Source organism: Lampetra fluviatilis, chromosome 10, assembly GCF_964198595.1.
Source record: "Lampetra fluviatilis chromosome 10, kcLamFluv1.1, whole genome shotgun sequence".
NCBI classification, from domain to species: domain Eukaryota; kingdom Metazoa; phylum Chordata; class Hyperoartia; order Petromyzontiformes; family Petromyzontidae; genus Lampetra; species Lampetra fluviatilis.
Genome location: NC_136284.1, coordinates 5,586,444 through 5,611,401, shown reverse-complemented (window position 1 = coordinate 5,611,401; position 24,958 = coordinate 5,586,444). Strand labels below are relative to the sequence as shown.

Genomic DNA, 24,958 nt, shown 5'->3' with positions numbered 1-24,958 from the left:
CAAGTTAAAGTCATCGACCATTATAAAGAATATATTCAGTCATCCAATAAGCAAACAATCATTGGACTTCAAAATAATATCAACATTATGTTGCAGGATGTTTTAATATTCATCGTCATCAATCATGACAAATCAACTGTTGGATGAAGGCCTCCCCATGCCGTCACAATATCTCACGGTTCTGAGATGTAACAATCCACGTAGCACCTGCACACGAACTCACTCCATCTCTCCGTCTCTCCCGTGGACGGACCCTCTGGGACGTGTTCTACTCTTTGGCTGCCGCTCCGTCAGTAATTACTGACCAGTAGTCATTGTCCCTTCTAGCGCCCTGCCCTGTGTTAATACATTTTGCTTTCCCTCGTTCAATTTCTGACATTTGTAACGTGCATATTATTTCGCTTGCAGTGCTATGGTGATAGTATGCTGTTCACAGCTTTTGCAATGTTGTTGTTCATAATAAAAATGATGGGGGGAAAATTTGAATTTCTTAAATGGAGGCTATCTGAACCATATAATTTATATTATAATTTCAACTGAAGTCTGTCATTAGAGACTGTGCAATACAAATACTGCGTGAGTTTGACTTTATAGACTTAGGTTACTTCAGATGTTCACCAAAATGAGAGGAGAATGCTGTGATACACACCATCAAGAGAGTGGTGTTAAGTCCAATGTTTGAGCACAACACAAAGTAGAAGTCTTGAACCTCATGTCAGTAGTTCATGTGGGTCCAATTCTTTTAGATTTTTCTCAAAAAGTTCTGAAGAAAATTCGCCTTCCTGTCATTGAAATCTTCGGTGCTTGCCCTTGGCACTGAATGAAATGCACCTGGCTGGAATAGCTAATACTCTTATCCATTTTTTATTTTAACATTCTCAGGAGTAAAATACACCAGCAATTATGTTCTTCAACAGGAAAAAGGCACAGAACTGATGGCTGATTAAAATGTGTAAAAATACCTCAAAAGACCTGCACCAGGAGGACCCAACTGTGTCTGGCAATTTAGTTTTTCTTTTAAATAACAATAAAGTTGGCTTCGGGAGCTTTAATCAGAGCAGAAGCATTTTACTAAATCACACATAAATGCATCGTGTGCAGCAGACCTCTGCACAAGATCACGCGAGCCGCAAGCGACTGACACATTGCAAAAATGCAATTACCACATTGCCAGACTGAGGCAGTAGGGCTCCCCTCCTGAGCTATTTTCCCGGTGGCTCGCAATAGGAGCCCGAATGGCCCCAACCCACCTCTCGCATTCTCCGCCAGCAATTTCACAAAACTCATTGGCCAGGTTTGCCCTCTTGCGGTGCCGCCAGAGGGTCTCATTTTTCTCAGACAATGTACGGATCAGGCGGGGAGAAGGGATTACCTTGCCTTGGCAAGCGTCCCACTTCCGGCTGTCGGGGGGGGGGCACATGAAACACTGGCAGTGTTTGAGAAATTACGACGTCCAGTAATTTTCGCTATCGAGGGTTTTCGTGCAAAGGCGCCTTGTGTATGTGTATTTGTGCACCATTGCATTGTGGCAACATGGGCATTGGGGAGACAAAGGCAGCCAAGCGTGGTGCTGGTCACATCGCCTCATCGTGCACCGTACCGGCCTTCCTAGGTGCTCGCGTATAGCACTTGCTGCCAGCAGCCTTAAAATGCTTCAGTCTCCGGGATCATTATATACATTTTCATCTTTATTTTTTGTATGCGCCATCATCCCAACACTATGGTGAGTCTTGCTCTCACAGTTAAATGAGCGTTGTCCGCTTTAGAGCGAGGTGGCACACATGTCGATGTGTGTGTGTGCGCACGTGTGTGTGCATGTGTGGGGAGCGCCGGGTGGCGAGTAGGGGGCACAGATGGTGCATCGGCCACTCATCTCAGCAGGTCAACCCATGGCATAGGGGGCACAGATGGTGCATCGGCCACTCATCTCAGCAGGTCAACCCTTGGCATAGGGGGCACAGATGGTGCATCGGCCACTCATCTCAGCAGGTCAACCCATGGCACTTGGGTCTGTCCCGTGACCTCCTGCCAGCGGGCGTTCGACACTTCACGTGGCTTTAACGTGCACCTAGCCTGGCACGAGCGCCGTGGTGATGTCACTGGCGGTTGTTGGAGCAGTCGTGTAGTGGTTAGCGCCCTACGCTACGAACCCGGCGACCCGAGTTCGATTCCCGCTCACGGCCAACACCAGTGACGATTATCTGAACCGGTCCTGGGCCTCCTATAGGTCGACTCAGCCTCAAATGAGTACCCGGTGCGGTGTGTAAACATCGCCACTGGGGAGACAAAGGCGGCCGGGTTGTGGTGTTGGCCACCCACTACCTCGTGTCGTCCTTCATAGGTGCTCGCTAACAGCGCTTGCCCCCAACAGTCTGTTACAGGCTACACGGGGGATCTTTGTCTTCTTTTGCATGGACAGAGCAGAGGCCAAGAAATAACAGGAGCATGGGGTGAGAGGTGAGAGGTGGTCGGCGTGGGGGGCAGATCCTCTGGGTGTGAGAGTGCTGCACGTTAGCCATTGTTGCGGTGAGCACTACGGGCGGTGGGACTTCACGGGGTTTGGGAAATAAAAGGGAGGATGAAACAAACATTCCTCGTGAGCGTCTCCACAGAAATGTTTAATTTGTCTGTCACCAGCTTAGCGCGTCCCTTTGCTGGGTCACAACAACCACCACCCCCTCCTTACACGTTTGTGGTGTTTATGTTCAGGAAGGGCTGCTGATCAAAACACCACCCCCCCCCTCCTCTCTCTTATTAGTGAAACGTGTCGTTTGTTTATTGAAATATTTCCCAACTCCAGCACGAACCCATGCAGTGGTGCAAGATGCTCTAAACACATAACTGTTTAATACAGAGAACACACACAGAGTACATGTGTGTTTAAATCAGAGCATGTTGTGTTGAAACAAACCCAAGGTATATAATACAGTATCAACATTTGACCCTATTCCAATATTGTTTTAGTTGAGCAAACTTGCAAACAACACGTGGAATATTCAGCACAAATATTAAGACGGACATTAACTTTGTGACTTTATAAATGCTGTTCAATCGAGTGCTGCGTGGGACGGGTTGGGGTGGGGGGTGTGCACGGAGTGGGAGTGAGTGGCAGAGTGAGTGGAGGTTTGGGCTGGCTCAGAGCAGGGGGTTCTCGGGTATCTCTTTACTCTCCCCACTGCGGTATGACGAGAATGGAGCCGATGCCAATCTTACAAGTAATACGTGGAGGCAGGAGGATGTCAGTTGGGCGATGTGTGTTGAACTTCTTTCGCACCGTACGTGGCCATCCGTGCTAATCGGAGCGATAGCATGCACGCGGTGCGTCATGTTCCGTGTCTTCGAAAGTCTTACCCCCAGCTCCTTAATGCGCAATGGATTTATTTCACCTTTCGCAGAACAGCAATGAATTTAATGAACCTGTGCGAGACTAGCTGCCTCTAAAGTTGAATAAGGGATTCCCACATTGAACACTGGGCCTGAATTACATGGATTTAGTGCTACTCTTGTTTTGATCAGTGATGTCAAATGCACAGCTCGCATTTTATTTAGCCCGTGTTTGTCGATTACAACTCCGTGCAAAGCTGCGGGAGCTCAGGTCGTCGACGATGCACAGGAGATTACTGCTTCAAAGAAGTAACAGAGTTTTTTTTTTCGCAAGAGTGGAATCTCCTCCTTCACGCAGAGCAGGGTTTTTGGCTGGACAGTTTGTGGACAGATGGTTACCAGAAAGATGCACTGTGGATCGGTATTTCTGCTCGAGGGCATTCTTTCACCAATTTTTACTTTCCAGCGTGGCTTCAATTCACTCACCTGCCAAGGACACAAGGCACAGTAGCAATGTAAACTGAGATTTTTATCCCAGAAGTTTCTGGCACATGCAAGCACATGCACGCGCGCACACGAATGAACACACCCAGACACAGGCATATACACACGTGCTGACAGGCTTTCATCAGGAGATCTTGATTTTTTTTTGTTTCGGGCAAAAGATTCCTTATTCAGCATTTTAAAATACTTGTCTGTTATCTATGTATAGTATAAGGCAGTGTTCTTCACAAATTTTCAGAGGTGGGCCAGTTTCGCCGATAAGACATCGGTATGAGGGCCACCACACATTTGAAACCATTGGGGTTGACAGCATGATGGGGGGGGGGGGGGAGTGTTTTCACATTTCTGTATTGTCAGGGGCGCATGTCAGGGGCCGCACTAAAGGCCACCAGGGGCCGCAAGTAGCCCACGGGCCTTGCAATGAAGAACACTGGTATAAGCTGAAGCGGAAACGTACTGTAGTTGTATGTTTAAATGTGCACAGTTTTACTACCATATTCCCATGCCATGCATATACTGGATTACACACATCAGTTAAGGTCGTAGAAGTAAAGGTCCAGCCCTGCAATTTCTTGATGAATTTTTTTTTACTTTACCAGTTAAGGCCCACTGAGCTATATATCTCTTTTTCAGAAGTGACCTGGCCACAAATGATAACTAAGTGGCTTCTCTGGAAATGTATCGCAGCCAAATACTCTAAATGCACGTTGATTAATTATGAATGCGGAGGGAAAATCGGAGGACCCAGAGAATTCTGCGCGACTACGGGCAGAGATAGGCAAACTCCAAATATACAGGCGTCAAGGTCGAGATCGAACCCACGAACTCCTGTATACCAGGCCAGGTAGTTAACATCTGGCTAAACGAGGCGCCCCTACGCTCATGTTAGTGGAAGGACCTCCTCTCGAGGGAGCTTTAACAACGCTCATCGCGATACAGTGTTTTGGGTTACTGTTCCACACTGGCTAGACTTCTCTGGAGTGCTGTACCCATATGTAGCCCTCCACACGTGAACTACTACCCATTTATACGACGTTACTAGGGTGAATGGAGGTGAGGAGTTTAAAGGAAATTTGCCCGTTTATATGTTAACTTGAGCTATTCATTTTTCGATTTAAAGCTTTCGTGACTGCAGGGATTCACCTCCTTGGTTCTTTCGGTAAAGTCACGTAGAAGGGAGATAATAAAATAATAAAAATAAAACACAATAAAATAATACAATTCTCACGACGTTTCGGCCACAATGCAATGAGCCGTCCTCAGGTGAAGAACAGGTCTGTCGGAAAGACAGCGTCTGAATGAACACCGCCAAGCTTGGCAGCGTATATTTAAGCTGCGTTGTGGCCGAAACGTCGTGAGAATTGTATTATTTTATTATGTTTTATTTTTATTATTTTATTATCTCCCTTCTACGTGACTTTACCGAAAGAACCAAGAAGTTGAGCTATTCATGCTTTGGTGTTTTGCATCGCCCTTGTACTGGTTGCCTTTTGGCGACCTTTGTGTGGTTAATGCAGACTTGATGCCTTGTAATAGGTGACTATTTGGTGTTTGAACATAACACCTGCATTTATACATAAATAAACTCGCCCATTGTTCAACTTCCATGCCAGGAGATTGAACGGTGGACATCGGGATTGCAAGTCTTGTGTGCTAACCATCACAGCATGGCAGCATCCACTACATAACATGATTCGCAACTTTTGGCTGCATAATTTGTTCAGCAATCATTTTATGGACCTGTATTAAAGTACTGTATAAGTACTATAGCCAATCCCTTTAGATTGGCATGATCCAAAGCAGCTTTAAATAAAGCGAGCAATTGTGCTGCCCACATACATGCTTCTGTATAATACATGCAAGTGCATTGTATATTAACTTACTTGGGATTGAAAACACATATAACTTTGTTGCTTTTGCCTGTTGGGAAGTGTGTGCCATTTCAATGACTTGCATTGTAACTTTTTTTTCCTTGAATTTTGTGGCTATCAAAAGTAATATTAGGCTCAGAATGTCCATGTTTTTTTTGTTTAGAGTTAAGCTTTTTCTGCGTGGAAACAATGTTGATTCAAATATTAGTTTAGGAAAAAGAAATACTGTAATAATATACCCACACAGAGCTGAAGCTGAGTAATGGCATACCCTTCATGGTAATTCATACACTGTATGTGGCCATCCATTATGTTTAACTCAGAAAAATCCTAATGCTATATTGGCAAAGTTTTAAAGGATTCTGAACGTACTGCATATGTGTATTGCTTATGTCGCATGCTTGAGAGTCTTGCACGTACAAATCTGGTATAGAATAAAAACTTACGGCACTGTATGCCCTTTCAAATCTACACACATATGTTACAGTACATAAAATCTGTTCTAGTATGTTGAAATATGGTTATGATCATTTGAAATAATACGAATGCTGTCTTTACATTTTTTCCCATATTTTCCTTTTTACCCCCCCTGTATACAATTTCTTTCAGTAACTGTGTTGAAAACATTTGAGACGACTGGAGCTGTGTGTCAGACACATGGCCCTGTGCTGCCACTCCCTGCTGCCATGTTTATTATCGCAATGATGTTATGACAGATGTCTAGTAGGAACACTGCGGCCCGGTTCCGAATGGCACAAAAGCAAGCACGGACCGAGAGACACTTTCATGATGAGTGCCGGGCCAGCGGTATCGCCGGGAATATCTCTACACAGACCCGAAAACCAAAACACGTGTACTTTGTTGGGATGGTGGTGGAGCCGGATGGGGCTTCTTAAATGCATTAAATGGAAATCTGATCAGCGCCCGTTTTGCTTTGAAAGTCGTTCAAACGACCGCACCTGGACGGAATTGCTCGTGGAACGATGCGGCAAGATGTCACATCGTCGGCTCGCAAGCTCGTCCTCGCCGTAGGATGGGGGGGGGGTGATCCCCTTGTTCTGCTTTGCTGAGGATTCTCCTCTTTTTTTCACGAGGTAGCTGTCCTGGCAAATCTGTTATGACTTTCCAGAAAATGTAATATTAATTTGAAAAGTCTCCGTTTTTGTCAGTTACATGTAGTTCCTTCTTCTCATGGTTATTACGATTTTTGTTGTAACTCTGAGGTGGCAACCCTGCCGTGGAATGGCATTAGAGCGATCAACACGTGCACTTGGTAACTGTGGATGAGTGGTCCGCGTGCGAGTTCACCGTGGACAAGCTTCCAAGTTCAATGCTCCAGCGGCTCGAGTCCCCACCTCGGCGACACCGATGAAGTGTCGCGGAAATTTTGTCAAAATAGCAATGGCTGCTCCAGAAGGCAAGCCCCATCTGCTTCTCCTGCGGACATAAAACGATCCAGCTATAGAGTTAACAAGAGTAGGCCATTGTGCTCCATCGTCGTGGCCAAGGTTTCCCACACTTTGTTCCACAAGTTTCTCCAAATTCCTGCTCTCTTGGGTGGGGTCATTGCTCTCTTGAACAGAAGCTGCGCGCGGCATATTTGAGCTGCCGTGCGCAAGGACTTCAAAATAAATGGACAAATAAATGAACTTGCTCATTCGCGATGAACTGTGAAAGTTACATTTAAAAAAAACAATCCCTCGACACATGTATATTTATTCACAGGTCTGTTGTAACACATTAGTACTCTATGTTTTGAAAGACATACTGGTAGGATTAACGAGCATTTTGAGATGCTGTTGCAATCATCCTGCATTGTAAATCATCTGGGCGCAGTAGTTAGTGAATTGCTCGGCTCTGCGCTATTAACACGCCGACCTGAGTTCGATTCCTGGCTCCGGCTGACCGGTGGTGAGCTCTGGGAGCCCCAACTTCCCATTCATTAACTCTTATTGATGAGCATGGTGAATTGTGGTCAAACAAACCCAATGTCTGACACGTGGTGGGGATACATTATTTCAGGATTAGATTGACAGAGCGCTATACATTATCATTTTGAGTGACATTTGAAGTTATTGCTCACAGCCTATAATATTTTTAAAACCTCCTTATTTGTATTTTTGCACATTGTCGCAGCTGCTCATAACCTCTATTCAGTCTTTGTTTTTAGCTTTTGAGACCTCAAACACGGTCTTGCTAATGACATTTTAAGTTGAGTTATGCACACATGCATTTGTATGTGCTATGTTTTCCAAGGTTTATGACCCCCTGTGCTTTCTCCTGAACTGGAATAAAACTATGAAAAAGTTAACAACATTTTTCTCTGGTTCAAAATGTTTCTACAAGTTGGCCTTGAATGCCACGAGAAGGGCTCTAATTATGTTTGCTATGAAAATGGCTCTGTAATTATGTTTTCTATGAGAAGGGTGCTGTGGTTCCCTCAGTTGCTAAAGCAACTGCAGTGGCTCCAAAGGGTGTTTTAATCCATAATGTTGCAAGTATGTCATGCGTTCGACAGGCGACACTTTCGGCTTTCTGAACTTGCATAAATGTGATGCGTGGAGTGATGTGGCATTAAAGCAGCCAGATGCAATGGAAAGCAATTTCAGTGGAAATATGCTGAATGACCTGGATGAAAACCACCCGTAACATATATATTTGAAACGGACATGTGTTTCTAAGTAAATTTCAAGATGTTGAACGCTGCGAAATGAATGTTTTTGATCCTCTTATTTGTGAGTTTCCACCACAACTGAGAGAGAAAGCATGCATATGTTGTGGTCTTTTTTGTGGTGCAACAGTTTGTAAAAATTTTTTTTTAAAACAAGATCAGATTTTGGCTATTTTGTTCCAGTAAATATAGTGACACAAATTAACATTTATTAATAACGGTAAGATTAATATTAATTGAAATACAAGTGTTCCATTGTTATGTAGTACTGCATTTCAATTCTCAGCCATGTTTCAATCTGCTGCTGGATGAAGGCCTCTTTATGCCGTTTCGGTCATGGGAGTTGCTTGACCATACTTCAACATGCTGGTCAGTGTGGGTTGCTGAAGGTGATGGACCCATGTACAGCTCGAATATCACCCACGACTTTTGTCAGCCTTGGCCAGGAATCAAACTCAGATCGCCAGTTTTATAATGTAGTGCACTAACCATTGCAATATAGCTCCACTCCAAGATTTGCATTACTCTATTAAATACAGCAGCAGGCATTCCGAAGATTATTATTAATACAGTATGGTAACCCCTGGGAAATGGTCTGAACCTCGGCCAATGTGCTCTCATTAATGCTATCGTTCTGTCTAAACAAAGTGCGACTTATTTTTTTTGCACTTGGCCACAGCTGTGTTTCGCAGTAAAGCCACATTAAAAGATGGCAAAATGCTAAGGAATGGTGCCAACTTAAAAAAAAGCATAATTACTAGTGTTAATTAAAATGAATGAACCTATTCTGAGAGAAATGTACCATCCGGGTTTCACTGGTTGCCAGAAATCGTCCCAGCTGGTCAGCCTTTCTGACCAACAGTTTCACCGTGGTGGGATGAATTCTAAATCTTAGTGGAAGATTCCCTGACACTTGTCAATAACAGGATTTCCCATTCACTTTTTATAGTGTGAATAAGTGTAGTTTTTTTATCGATATGATGTTGTACAAGTAAAAATGTATGTCCGTCCGAAACGTTGTGTTTTCAGCTCAAGCAGGATATACGTTTACATTGTCTTCATGTGCTTTACGTTTATATTCTTGGTTCTTTCGGTAAAGTTACGTAGAAGGGAAATAAAAAAATAAAAAAGATATATAACAATAAAATTCTCACGACGTTTCGACTGCAACACAAGCAATCACACCTGATGATGAATGCTTGTGTTGCAGTCGAAACGTCGTGAGAATTTTATTGTTTAATATTTATCTTATTTTATTATTTCCCTTCTACGTGACTTTACCGAAAGAACCAAGAATATGTTTTACGTTTGTCAAAAACAATGCGTAAAGCACGGAACCTGTGGTGGCCATTTAAGAGAAGCAAGTCTGTTTTAGAAAATAATCAGTTTCTCACCTTAATACATAAACCTGGATTATAAGAATCTGAGTTATGTCTCCCACTTTTCAACTTAACCAAGAAATTGTGTCCTAATACTTTAACTTGCTAGCATAGACCGTTTCTTGGCCAGTTGGGTGGCCTCAATGTGGAAACCATTTTCCATCATCCTACGGAAATATACATATCTCTTAAAATGTGATAATAAACATAATTTACTGCCCGTTGTCGATGCACTTCTAGAGACGGAGCTTCACATGCGATGCCAATCGTGGGTGTTTGATAGAACCACTAACCACCATTAACCATGGCCAGGAATCAAACTCAAGTAGCCATGTTCATAGCACATTGTGAAAAACCACGACTCCACCACTCAACCCTTATCACTTGTAGCTAATGTAAATAGATACAAAAGCAAAAAATATTAAAGAATGCTATTCTTCTTACTTGTTGCCCTATGACTCATGATTCTTATTATCTGCAGTTCCATTGTGCAAAAATTCCATTATCCCTGAACGGATTATTTGTATTGCCTGTGTTTATTCACATGTAAGAGGAGTGACCCACAAGCAGCAGCACATTTATCCTATTATTCATTTTTATTCACGGGTAACTCCATGGATAAGAGGAGTTATTTTAGCATACGGGTGTAGATAAATGGATGTGCTACTAGCATCATCCGAATGAATGTGCATTTGAGGGATTCCTCTGTATATGTATAATACAAATATGTCATAAATGTGTTTTACTTGAGCACATGATTATCTTGTTTGATGGATTTTTTAAAAGCATTATCTTGTTTTGGATTTTGTAAATGTCTCGTATAAGCGTTCGCAGTCAGTTTGTGATAATACACTAAAGTTAGATTTCAATCGCTTTTTTAGCTGACTTTCTCAATTGCTGCACATATTTGTCCCATTTGGTTTTTGAGGAAGAGTATTTTATCTGGAAAGTTTTCCTAGAGTCAAAGGTGTAATTCCGCAGCGATGGGGGTTAACTTGAAATATTACCTTCATCACATCTATGGAAAGGTAAAAAAGTTCCTAACACGCTTTATTGCATTAAGAGGGCATTCCCGCAGCTCAGCATCCATTGAAAATGTTCCAGACACTAAATTCCCGTGTACATACATAAATAAATAAACCATAAATATACACACACAATGGTAAAAATAAAACAAATCTCAGCAGCGTTGAACCGTGTCAAGCATTTAATCCCGACCAATCCCGTCGACGTTGATGTACTGCCATGAGCTAATGCGTGGCGGTAGCAGCGGCAGCAGCGTTGTGGATTTACGTGATGGCACGGACTGCCGTCCCTGCGTGCTCATGCGTGCGTCCTCCTAGGCGCCCACCTGCCGGTTTGTGAGCAGCTCACGGAGCAGGAAGCTCGGTTTGTGCCACAGCACCCCCCCCGCCCCCCCCGCCCCCCCCCCCGCCCCCCCCGCCCCCCCCGTCGTGTGATTTACACCTCCTCGGTGCACACCTCCTTCGTGATTAGTGATTAACGAGCGAATTACAGGCCTCATTGGAGGCGGTGGGCAAAAAAGGGAATTGAAATATACTTTTTTTCAGCAAATTGACCACGAGTGATTTTGATGGAACAATATAGTATAAATTTAGTTTTTTTTGCTCAACACTTTAGCTTTACCAAGTAATGTTTAAACTCGTATTTATTCAATATCATTTTTTACGTAGCCAACTCTTTTGCATTTCCTTCCTATGAAAATAAACAGCTTTTTTGTCTTTTGGCTGCGGTTTAATTTAACCAGGATGTAGTACAGCCTGCTGTACAAGCCCAGCGATGGTCTGTTTGAAATGTGTGTGCATATATGGTGTGTATTTATCATTGGCAACAGAATTAAACCAAAATCGAGTGGAATGCAGTAATCGGTGTGCCGACTTGGGGGCGGTACTTATCAACTTTATATCTATTTCTGGACCACACAAGACCTCCTGCCTGTCTTGGGAATGAGAGACCGCAGGGATGCATGTCACCAGCCAGGGGAAATTTTAAATGAGCCAGCCTTTGAAATATTTTTGCACACTTTCCTGCCTTTGTAAGTTCCTTATCTTCTTGACTGAAATAATGAGCTGACAAAAATGATTAGATGGAAGACCAGATTACACTTTTAGATATTTGCATTTGTTTTGTTACGCCTGGGGCATAGATTGGGACACTATTGAAAAGGGGAAATGAAGGTGAAAACAGAACAAGAGTAAAAATAAAAAGAAAGAAGGGAATGTGTAATTTTACAGACCTCACGCAGGGGATATTATAGGGAGTGCGTACTTGGAAATTCTTTGACGTGACCTGGTGTGGGAGGCGGTGGTGGGTGACATTGCGGGTACTGATTTCATGGGGCTCCTGTGGGACGATACTTGTTGAGAAACTGGAAACTTTAATAAATGAAAACTGATCCAGTTATTTCCTAGTATACAACTCAGAAGAGCGCTTTTATGCAACCCAGTGTATTTAGAATTTCCAAAGAAAATGTTTTAACATAAAGCAGATCATTGTGAGAATTTTTAGGTTTTTCCCTGCTTACAAAAAAAACCCTACAAATCAAGGACACTTTAATCTTAGCTATTAATCCCATAGATGCTTAATGCTGACTTCTCAAATTGCCAGGAAGTACTGTACAAGTTTCCTAATGTGGCAATAAATTGTTTTGGTAAACAGTTCTCTGTGCCCAGCTGTTTAAACTTAAGCTGCCCTCTTTGTTCCTCTGTGGCACAGAGCTGATTGGCTCTTACGAAGATTAAATTCGAGCTGAATTGTTCGTAATTTTACCTTTTTTTGCCCAGACAAGCAACCCGGCCGCCATACAGAGATGTAAAACAAAATCTTTGTAGTGGATTGTTGTTACATGAACACCAAAGACGATATCCAGTGTGCCTAAAGATGGCAGTGCAGATATTTGTCTTAATTTTTTTCTCTCGCTAGAATGAAATTGACTCAATATGTGGATAAGTGGGGGTAATGTTTTAGAGAAATATGTTCCAAAAAATAGTACAAACATTGAAGCATATTTGAAAAAATGCCAGCCATACACACCATATCCTATGACATACACATTTGGAGCAAATGAGATATATATATAGCTATGAATGTTATAATCAGTACATCCATCATAATATATTTGCACGCATGACATAAACCCGTTTGCACTATATTTCCACAAGGGAAAAGAAGTAGAGGAAAGTTATTTATTTTTCCCACTTTTATTGAAACATATGACACAAGTACCAAGCCATACCATATAAGTGCCTCACCGATGTAAGAATAAAAAAAGATGCGGTGGTGAAGTATGGTGAAACAACCCCCACGACCCGTACAGAGATGGATTGACAAACGCGCTGTACAAGGCCTTGTACAATACCTAGCAGGAGGAGGAATTTTGATTGCTTTTTTGTGTGTGTGGGGGGGTAATGCAGGTGTGAAGAGAGGGTATTTTGCAGGCTCTGGAAGTCCTTGGAAGCCTTAACCAGATTGTTTTGGGTCTGGCCGGTAAAGCAAATATTTACCTTTTCCTGGGTGAAAGGGACCAAGCCATTAGCTGCATCTGTACACCATTGTCCCATATTTGGACGAGCAAAGCCCTAGATATTTGTACTGAGGAAATGTTTTGAGAATTCGGCAGATTTTCCTCCAGGGAGCTTCATGTTGTTTGAAGGCCGTTACAGCGTGCTGTTTGTCTAGAAGCCAACAGTATTGCACGAGAGAAGGAGTCAATCGTGAGGCCAGAACAAGAGCCCAGAACACTCGGATAACTCGCTTGCTTGCACAGCTTCACTGTAGCAGCAGCAAGCAGTTTCTATTGAATGTTTCGAGGAAGTTGTAAAAACAGATCTTCAAAGAAAGCATATAAACGCATAAATTATGACGATTTTTGAAGCCATCATTTGGGTATGCTTTCGTTGGAATTGTACAATAATATTGTTGGCCAATATTGTTGGCTGAGTGTAAAGCTAGCAGTTCCCTTTTTACTATTAAGATTATGATGGATGCTGCATAATTTGTAACGTCACTCGATACTTGGTGTGTTTTTATAGTGACACATAAATTTAGATTGGACATTTAGCAGTCCGACATATGATGGTCTCTTGTTACAATGAAAAGCGGTGGGGGTGACCTCATCATTTGAAACGCAAACATAACCTCAGATACCTCTAATGGTCCATATAGTTCTTTGTGAAGGATTATCCCACGGAGATATTTTGGCACTGTGTAAAATTGAGCTCCCTGCCGTTTTACACTCGGAAGTGGAAATCCCTATGGGCCTCTGCCCAACTCCTACCATTTCTTTCATGGAAATCAAGGTTACATGTGTTTGCTGTCATTTTGGAAGTAAGTATAGCATAGCTACCAGTAACTGGTAAATTGCTCGTGTGAACATAGACTCATTGACTTCCTTGTAAGCCACATTTCTCCGTGTCAATACCACTAGTACCACAGGCAAGAATATAAAAATGTGTATAACTTGGAGCACTACCGCGTGGGTTTTGTGGTTGTGCTGCATAGCCCTCTTTTCAGGCTGTACCGTGTGTTCAGCATGGTGTCTGTTATTTCGCTCCACATGCTGGGATCATCTTTAGGAACTGAAGAATATTGAATGCTTCCTGAAGAAGCATCCTGATCAGCACATGGTTTAACCTAACGCATTGGAGAACATGGAACATTTAAAGTGGCTTGTAGTCATTCTACATGTTTTTTTCCTAATTTTAACATAAACTGATCGTTGAATGGGTTAATTGAAATTAGGAATGGGTGTATGAATGATATATAATGCATTATTATAACAAAAAATAAGCCTCATTGCATAGACTGTTTTAGCTGGGAAAAGTTTAAATTCCAAATTGAACAAGCCTGCAAGCCACTTGAAGTTAACGACTGAATATTCCTCTAATATGGACCGAATATTGTTTACTATATTTCCTACCAATGCATTAGTGTCAATTTTATACAAATACGAATGGGCTAATAAGAATCTTAATTGGCAGCCCTTTAAGAGCGGTTGTGGCATGTGACGTGATACATGGGTTTTGAGGGAGAGGTAGACTAGTGAGGTCAGAGGTCATGTGTCAGCCTGGCTAGGAAAGCACACTCCCAAATCTCCAATGGGGGCTGCCCAAAAGGTCAAACCAGGAATGCTGCTGGGAGCAAGCGCTGCAAAGTGGTGGCTTCATTAACGTAATGTTTGCAGTTTGTGCTGCATTTTAACACTTAACTCGTTTTCTCATTTCGTGTTTCGGAGGGTTAACGTTAAAAGTCTCGGAAATAGAATAAGTATGGTTGATGCGTTTTAAACCACAACAACGAGCTGCTAAATCGCTTTGGTGTCAAAGAGTTAATGTTTGGAGAGTTATGGTCGAGGATCAGACTTTGAAAGGTGGCAGATGGCATTTGATCCCAGCAGTGTTTTAATTAAAGGTGATAACAAGGTGATCTGTAATCAAAACATGGCCCCTTCTACTCCACTGCCGCTTCTCCCCCCCCTCCTCTTCTGTTGGTGATACAAAGTCATGCATGGTTATTCTCTGAATAATTGCTACCATGAGAAGGAGTAAACTTAAAAGCTATCTTTGTTTGCGGAGTAACTGAACTGGGTTCTGATAACAAGTCTGGTTAGTTTTAAGCTTGCCTTTCCCTTAACCCCAGCGCCAGTCTCCTTCAATGCCCATACACCCCTGGCAGTTGCCTTCCTGTGCATCTCTATGAACACACTAACAAGTACCGGGATATTGTGTATTGAAGATAAGGGAGAGCTAAAGTATACGTTGAGTTGGGAGATTAGATAAAGCCAGCGTTTAGAGAGCTATTGTTGCCACTTAAAACAAACTCTTTGAGTGGGTCAGCAAGCAGCTGGTCCTGTTTGCGGTTTGAGGAATATTTTTTTTGCACAAAAATCTGCGCATTTCACTTTGCAATCAGTGAATTGTCACAGCTGCATATGGACAACCGATAGACATAAATCCCTTTAGAGCAGCAGGATTTGTCCTTTATTAAATACTGCCGCTTGCCTGCGGCTGGTTTTGAACATTTTTAACGGGTTGTTGGGAGGGCATGGTGGTGGGAGCGCTCGTCTTTGTGTCACTCCCACTGTCTGTTGCTGAGAAGTCCAGACTACACTTTTATGTCTTGTGTCTGTAAGCACTGACTGCTTTTTCCCATCCCATGGGCGAGAGATACAGCTGCTGCTTCTCATTCCTAAGGCAGTAGGCAATACACGCTGTTGAGGATGCTGTTACGGCCCACGAGTATCGTAACTCAGAATGACCTACATATTAACAATGCACTTGTAGCTTGGTTCAGAGCCAATTCGGAAAGTGAGGCCATCTTAGCCAAAAGTACAGCACCAGTCTTAGTCAATGAGAATATAGATGCAGAAGGTTGCATATTCTTGTAAATGTACAGCTCTTTTCCAGGCACTGCTAGCTGAGGTCCTATCCACATCATGTAGGTCTTTTGGCGCTAATTAACCATACTGCACCACACTGGCCAGTGAGCATAGATGTGGAGGAATAGAATAACAGTTTCACCAATATACTCCTGTGTTCTGTTATCCAGTCCAATAACATCGACACAATGATTGTGGTAGTGTAATGGAAAACATTGTGAGAAACAATGACCAAATACAATTATAGAAAGAAAATTGCAATTTCCAATGTGCAATCTTGCCCAGGCACGTGTTTGCTTAGTCTAGGAGCTAGGCTTGGTAGGGTGCTACTTGGATAAAGGTCTTGCTTGCTTTTCAACATGAACGTTTGGTTCAGCACTATAATTAATGGGGTCACTCCAGCATGTCAGCCAGTCTCATTTTTCAAGGAGAGCTGTTTAATATTGAGACAATTGTGCCCTCTGGTGGACAGTTTCTCTTTTCTTCTTGGTTCTTTCGGTAAAGTCACGTAGAAGGGAAATAATAAAATAATAAAAATAAAACATAATAAAATAATTCTCACGACGTTTCGGCCAACAACGCAAGCAGCCGTCTTCAGGTGGAGAACAGGTCTGTCAAGTAGACAGAGTCTGAATGGCACGCTCCAGGCTTGGAACGACTATTTATGCTGGGATGGAGGGGCGAAGAGCGTCTTGACAAAATAATTTGCATATCAAGAGGAATTTAGCATATTTATGGAAAATGCGGATATGCGATTAGTACTACTTGTGAAATGCGTAGGAGGTTTGGCGAGGGGTTTAAAGTCATTATGCCCATGCATTATGCAGGATTAGCAGTATCAAAGGGAGGGAGTAAGGATATAATTAATAAAGGGAAGGAATGTTAATAATATGGCGCCGCAGCAACTAATATGCTTATTGACTCTCTTATCCAAGTTTTACGTGTCACCATTTGCTCCAGCACAATACTTTATTTTGTTACTTTCGTCATGAAGTTTCAATGTAAGTGTTCCATTTTTGTAAACGGTGTTAATAATATATTCTTGGTTCTTTCGGTAAAGTTACGTACATAGAAAATAAAAATAAAATAATAAATTGAAAATAAAAGCAAAAAAAACCCACGACGTTTCGATCGCAACACAATCGGTTTTCATCAGGCGGTGTTAATATTACTTTTACATAGGCCTGAGTTTGAATGAGTGCATCAATATCTACTGAGTCAGATGCATTTTCAGAGTGTTACAAGACTATAGTGATAGCCTTCAAAGACCAGACAATTGGAGAAATTCGTAAAGGCATAATCAAACAGTAAATGTAATAAAATATATAAGATCACCGACGTTTTGGGTAATGGCCCTTATTAATAGCACACAGACGGAGAGGCCAGACTATAAACATGTATTTTTTCTTCCCTATAATACATTTTTTATTTAGTTGATCTTTTCTCTGTGCCCTCCGTGGTTACGTCTCAGCAGTCTGGTGAATGTAGCCATGTTACAAATCTTGGATTGATTGAGATAGGGAATTAAACCTAAACTAAACTATGTATATATTACCAGATAAAGCCAGTGAGCTATTAGCTCTTTTTCAGAAGCGACATGGCCACAAATGATAGCTCACCGAAGTGGCTTATCAATTGCAAATTACAGTATTATCCCAATATTCAAAAAGCACGTTTCTAAATGTGAAAAAACCCCAAAGGACCTCAACAAAAAACCACGCTACCATGGGGAGAACATGCAAACTCCAAATATACAGGCATCCGCGTTGGAATCGAACCCACGAAGGCCTGCATACCAGGCGAGGGAGATAACATCTTGCACCATTGGAGACTGCACTTAACAACCATTTCGCCTGATGATAATTAAATGACAAAAAGTGTTCTGATGACCAGTTTTTAAATAGGCAGATGAATAGTTGTAGCTATCCAGTACCAGACAAACCCTTTAATAATCACGTAATTCATGAAGGGTTTGTCTTTGTAGGCAGTGTTGACGAGCGTGTTGAGGTTATTTTTTTAAATAATGTGCTTGTGCACCACTGCCAATGCAGCATCACCAAATGATTTGCGTGAGAGGACAGATACACACACATATATACCGAGGGTAATTGTTAAAGGCGGACTGGGATCAAAGTGAGGATATAAAGTGGCAAGACGAGAGAGAGCAGGTTGGAGTGTTTTGGGAAAACTGATCTTGATAATAAAAAGCAACTTACCAGCATGTAAAAGAAAAACTAATTAAATCAATGCATTTGTCTTGTATTGTTGTTGCATATGTATTAGAAATACGGCCAGTTACCAAGAAATGTAACAAAAGTTGAAGAGTGCGAGAAAGCATGGAGAGGTGCACGCTTGTTACAGAAAGATAAATACACGGATCAGAGCGTAAATGCAAGTGAGAGACGTAATGATTGCCTTCTCAATTGAGTAAAGTGGCCTTGAGCAGGACAGACGCATGAGTGCATCAATTTACTTTGAAGGGACGATGACCGAGACTTGACGAGGGAGTGGCCGCTAAAGGAGCAACATGGCCAACAGCACGTGCATCGTGGAGATGGAGCGACGAAATCAGCTCATGTGCAACAGCGAGATGGATTGTGGGATTGCAGCGCTGTGGGAGATGGCGACGTCTTGGAGAGGCCTTCATCCAGGAGTGGATAGAAACTGACAAGCGTGCTTTCCTCCGTATGGTTCATGACAGACCTAGTCCATGGGCCAGAGCGGAAATTGGTATCACCTAAATAGCAAAACGTTTAGGGTGCCGATTTGTTTACGCTACTAATAAAAGTAATTCACTTGATTACCTCACTCATTTGAAATGGTTATCACGTAACCACATGTTATTGGCCACATAGACAAAATGGAACAAAGCTTGGCCTTCTCAGGTGGTACCAAGTGAAATAACTGGTCTAGGCTCATGATAAAATGAGAGGGATGGCTGCTTTACTTATACGTGTACATTCTCCCATATATTCACTCACGTTGCTTAATTGTATTTTTAAATGATTGACATCTCAAACGTGTTTATGAATGAAACAAGTGCTTTGTTTAAACACAGAAACATTACAGCAACCTGCACTGACCAGAGTGGTGAAGTATGGGCAAACAACCGCCACGACTGACATGGCGTGGGGAGACCTTCATCCAGCAGTGGATGAACAAAGGGCTGTACATGTATACTTGTGTCGTGACATGGAATTGGCTCACTATGGCGCGTAGCGCTGGTTGCTGGCAGAGAAGGGGACCTGCTGTTGTAGTAGCCCTGTCTGCCAGCAGGTCATGTGATAAGCCAGAGAGAGGGATGTGGGGCAAAGGTGACAGAGGGGGCACGTGAGGTAAAGGCCGGGTACCTTCTAGTAGTGTCTAGAAGGGGGGCGTGGCCGAAGGCGGAGCGAGGCCACGCTGGGTGGATAAAAGGGGGACCCCGAGCAAGTTTCGGGGCTGTTGGAGTGGAACCCGTCGTGATGCTGGAGTCTTCGTCACCATCTTCACCTCCTCGGCGTTGCTAGTCAGGCAGCCGGTTAGCTGTCCTGACCATAGTGTAGTTACTCCCTGTACCTGTGAAGGCGATAATATTAGTGTCTCTGAGTGACTCACTCCACTTGTATTACTTCCACAACCACGTGGAAAGTAAAGTGAAGGTCATTCAAATATTTCTATGAAGACCACGAGATGGCGCTAATGTAGTGGTGATTTGAGTGTCTTGTCTGGCTCTCCTGAATCTACACAGGGAACGTGAATTTTTAACCAAAGGAGGCACCGTAATAAGCAGCCGTATAACATTACAAGTCGTTGCTTGTACCCTGAACGCACACGGGAGTTTCATAAATTATAGGCTGAACGAATTGTGTTGCGGCATCCACACTCACGTCCTCGGCTCTCCTTCGAAAGGTCAAATGCTGACGGATTTTCATTCCCGAACGTGCGATTGATTGAGAATGCTGAATAGCCCTTCTTGAGTAGGAGGTTGAGGCGAGCTAAATAAACATATGAGGTACATATACACATTACAATAATACAAGTTCTAATAATTCCCTTCGTCAATATATTGCTGGATAAAGGATTCCCCATCCTGTGTTGGTAATGAGGGTGGGGGGGGGGGTAATGTTTTGACCATACTTCACTAGGCTGGTCAGTGGAGGGTGATGAAGAGGGGGAACCAGTGCTGATGTTAGCTGTTGCTGGGGATCAAACTCAGGTTTCCAGGTCCATAGAGCAGTGCACTGACTACTGCACTCCACACAGCACCATTATAAATGTCCCACAAGTCATGTAATTATGAAATAAATAAGCCGTAAGAAATGAGTTCCCTCAGCTTTAAATACTGGCCATGGTATGGGTTATGATTAGGTTAAAAAATACCACTTACCACATAAGCCATTCTCAGCACATTCATAGAGCTTAGTTTTTCAATTCTCTCTTAGATAACAATGTGAATTGTAAATGAAGATGATATCCCTGAAATGAACAGATGAGAAAACAAAGAGTACTTATCAATTAAACATTAAAACAGCACTTGTTAAAATCAAATTGCACTACACCACACGTACCGCTGTGATTTCTTTGTGATGATCTCAGGTAAAAACAGGTTAATGATACCTCAGTTTGTCGATATTTCTGATTTACATTTATAGTTCTTTGTTTTAAAAAAAATGTAGTCTGACGAAGTGCAAAAGACATGAAAGGCTGGGAAACGAATGCCGGTCTCTTGGAATCCATGTGTGGATCCCAGGATTGATGAATGGTGTGAATTACACAATGAATATGACAGTGAGTTTGGAAAGGACTACGTTTTTTGGCTGAGTGCATTAGGTTTGTTGGCTGCTGTTCAATTGGTGATACATATGTAATAAAAAATGTCTGTATTAGTGGCGATGCTAGCACTTCATTCTGCACTAAGAGCAGAAAATATCAACCGTGGCCGAATTCAACTTTTATTCCGCTGTATTTTCGCATCCACATAGTCTTCCCTTGGACAACGCCCGGTGTGAGGTTTTATTTACGAAGGCAATGTGAGGCACTCCTCCTCAGTGTCTCTCTTCTCGGCCCCTATTCAGGAGTTGTCTCTGCCATGGGCATAAACCTTCAACAATAAAAAGGCCTCTTCTGTAAATTGCACATCCGCTCACTAAGCACACAGCACTTGGGAATGAATTTGAGACGTTAAGTTAGGCTGCCTCTTGAGCGTAGCATACATGCCAACTCTACTAATTTAAACGGTCAGCTGCCAATTTTCTTATCCCGTTCTGCATACCGATTTTAAAAGCTAACCATAAAGTTTCATAACATTTTGGGGGATTTTTTTTTCCTCCCCCTGATGCCTTTATTTTAACTTATAAAAACAGCAGGCTACCCGCTCAAGTCTGCAGAATCAACACGTGTGGTGTGGGTCCAGTAATTTCGGAGTGAAAGGGAGAGACCGATTGCAGTGAAAGTATGGTGAGGCTGCGTTAAGCTGGAGATAATCTGACCCGCCACCCAAGGCTTCAGCCTTTCTCTATGGAGTGATGCCTTGACCGAGGGTAACCCCTTCATCACAGCCCCCCTCCGCCCCCCCCCCCGATTGGATAAAAGCAACCACAAACACCAGGCTCCCCCAATGGGGTGTAGCGTCTGGGTGGGGAGAGAGCAGTGGAGAGATCCACGATTGGAGGCTGCCCAATGCACCATCCTCATCAACTCAACTCGCACACTTTCCTCAAGCTTTTTGTTTTTGAGACCGAAAGGGCAGGGAAACCGCTTGCATGGTTTTGCCCAAATCAATTGAGACCAGAGAGAGTGTTTTACTGAGGGCAGGCACAAATGAATGTAGTGTGATTTTTGGCCTGGGCTTGGTGCAGGAAGAAATGTCCAACCAGGTTCTTTGATAAAAAAAAAGTTTCATCTTTTTTTTACGAGAAGAAAAGAGTTGTGCGGAACAAGAAATGTGGCCTTGCTACGTGAAAGCGTCGTGAGCGCACACATCCCACGTGCAAAAAGCGCTCAGCCAGCCGGTTGTGAGATCAATTGGATATTGTGCCTCCCCATCCAAAATCGAAAGCTACATGGTATAATCCGTCGTGGCAAGGGGGGAGGGGTCCCATTAGCCTTTTCATGGGACCTCTGTGATTAAACTCTGGAGGGTGCATGAGAAGAAGGTTGCGAGAAGGCGGCAATGCATCTGCGACCGTGGGTCCTATGGAAATAGAAGGGCTTTGACTCGAGTTGTTTACCTTCTCAAGTGACGTGGGTACCCCTCGTTTCTTAGCAGGGGAATATTGCAGCGTTAAGCGACGCAGGTGTTAAGCAACTAGATGGACATTATTTTTGGAAATGGTTTATTATTTTAGGTTAGAAATTTTGTATAGACGGCTACAATCATCTGTTAACCACCTGAGTGAGTTTGGGGTGTGTCTAGGAGTAAAACAAACTAATTCTTTAAAGTTTTCCAAACCATTGATTTCCATTGTCTGTGCGTGAATGGTCGCGCTCTTAGTTCAGACTAGCCCTAAACAAAGCAGAACGAGAGGGACATTTAAAGCTGCCCTGCCAACCTGCATTTCTTGTACTTCTTGCTGCGAGATTAACTTTACATCAACATCGAGTTGCAAACCCGAACAGATTAGTAATATACTGAAACCCCCCCCCCCCCCAATAATAACAAGGAATTAGTATATCGATTTGATTTTAAAACGAGAACAATTGTGTACATACAATTGTGCCTTTGTGTAAAATCGTCCGTGCTTGACAACTTTGAGACATGCGTGGGAAGTTGCTGCGGTCGCCACCGCTCGTGTGCCTGGCTCTGGCGCTGAGTCTCTGCCGCACGGGTCAAGCCCAGTACCTGAAGTGGTTCTGGGAGCGGTGGAGTGGGCAGGAAGAAACCACGACAGCGCCGTCTCCTTCGCCGTCACCTACACTGCACGGCGATGTCTCAGCATCTGCCGTCACGCGGCCTCTTGGGTTTAGCACGGCCAGACCGGCGACCGTCGCTGAGGAGGAAAGTAGCGGATTCAAATCTGACGATTTGGCCAAAGATGGCAATTCTGCAGATGAGAGGTTTGTCCTCTCGCAGCGTGAGGAGTCGTCAGGTCAGCGTGAGGACTCCACGCGTGGGAATGAGGATGTGTCAGCGAGATACGGTGACCTACTAAGTCAGCTTGATGGCATGAGTTATGTTGGTTCTACGGTTGGGCCACTCGAAGATGCCTTACCAACATACGTGGAACCGTGCCCTCTACTGCACTGGTTTGGTCCGAATGGTAAGTGTGCTTTTACTTGTTTGTATAAACTATTTTAACTTCTCAAGAGCAGCTTGCAACACTCATAGGCAGCTGTTGTAAATAATTAAAGAAATACAAACATATATCTTTTATCACAGTTCAGTGCAATCAGAGTAATGTGAGAATGTGTATAGATTGCCAGAGTTAGCCCCATAATTTAAAACGTTTGTGGTTGCGATTAACTACAATTTGCGCTAACTGAGCTGTGCATGTGTACAGGAATTTCAGATTGCATTCATTTATTTGGCCATTGTTGTGTTTAATTGCAAGTTCATACATATCCAAAAACTATATTTTGTCCACTGCTTGAGTTTAACCAGTCTGTTTGCCATCAATGATTCTTCCTCACTTAAGGAGGGCAATGTATAATAAGAAAGCTCAAGTTATCTTTCCAAACTAAAACAGCTATTTCACAAGCAGAATTTTCCTTTTTTCCACTCCAGTATTATATCTCTCGTTAAATTACTTTGTCATGGCGTTTGAATGTTACGGCACTTCAATGGCAGAACAAAACAGAATAAATACTAAAGCCTTACTTTGAAAATCAGCCCAATTTTAATCGTGGTATTGGTATTTTCTCTACAAACGGTCATAGTTTATTTAACATTCACACATGTGCATGCTTACCGGCTTTCGATGTAAAGTTCTAAGGCAGATACACTGGGTTGATGGTGTTTTGGTGTAATGCTTAGCACACTGGACTTGCAATCCAGAATTTTACTTGATCAATTCAATGTCGCCTCTGTCCACCCAGCAGCATTCACGGGAACACCACAGTTAGGTCGACTGGCAGGATAGTGTGTGGTGGGGTAAAGTGTGTGTACTCCCACCTCATTCAAGTTATCTTTCCAAATGTTTGACTTGCATCCCACTGGGATTTTTGTACACAGCGTTGGTGTACGGTGCTTTTTCTGCAATATTTTGCTGTCTTTTCTTGGATTTTCTGTTTGCATAGTCACATAGTCACTTTAAAATGTTTTCTTGTTCATGTTTTTGTTTTTCGTTTGTTGCGGTTGCACCTGATTCAAGAGCCGAATGGCTCACAAGGGCTATGCCAAAAAAATTAAACTGAAACTGATTCAAGATGTCTGGCCAGCGTGAAACAGTAGACCAAATACCCTATGGAAGGGCTGTTGAGAGCTCCGTCTCGTGAACCTTTGCTTAGCAGTGGCATGAAGCACAAATTGGAGGGCTGAATCTTGACCTATGCACTGTACTGGATTACAAGATGCTCACAATCTTACCTTTGGGCTCACTACCGTAATTGCTCTACCCAATGAATTGCACTTCTGAAGGATCTGACCTTTTGCAAGCTACGAAACAATGTGGTGTGTTTACACTTTCAAATATGATGTGTTCAATAATGTGATGTGTTTAAAAACAAGGCTCTAAGTTTGCTATTCATTTGTAGCTTTGTGCCATAATGGACATGTGGTGAGTGCTTGAAGACATCCCGTTTGACCCTGTCTTAAGAAAGAAAAATGCTGGCATTTGTCTGCTTACAAAACACCCGTCCACTTTGCATTTATTGCTTTGGATTGTAAAATGTA

The 24,958-nt window shown here is 42.8% G+C and overlaps 1 protein-coding gene across 2 annotated transcripts in view; it reads left to right on the top strand.

Moving 5' to 3' along the window:
* Positions 1–24,958, top strand: part of LOC144934473 (uncharacterized) — a 96,909-nt gene that overhangs the window by 28,485 nt on the left and 43,466 nt on the right. Inside the window, exon 1 of one of the 2 annotated variants that reach the window (XM_078860271.1) lies at positions 21,764–23,387. The exons of the other annotated variant lie outside the window; for it this stretch is intronic. Within the exon in view, the coding sequence (XP_078716397.1) occupies positions 22,886–23,387 (502 nt within the window). The 5' untranslated portion in view covers positions 21,764–22,885. Of the gene's footprint in view, positions 1–21,763; positions 23,388–24,958 lie in introns of those variants that run through there. 2 annotated transcript variants of the gene reach the window in all.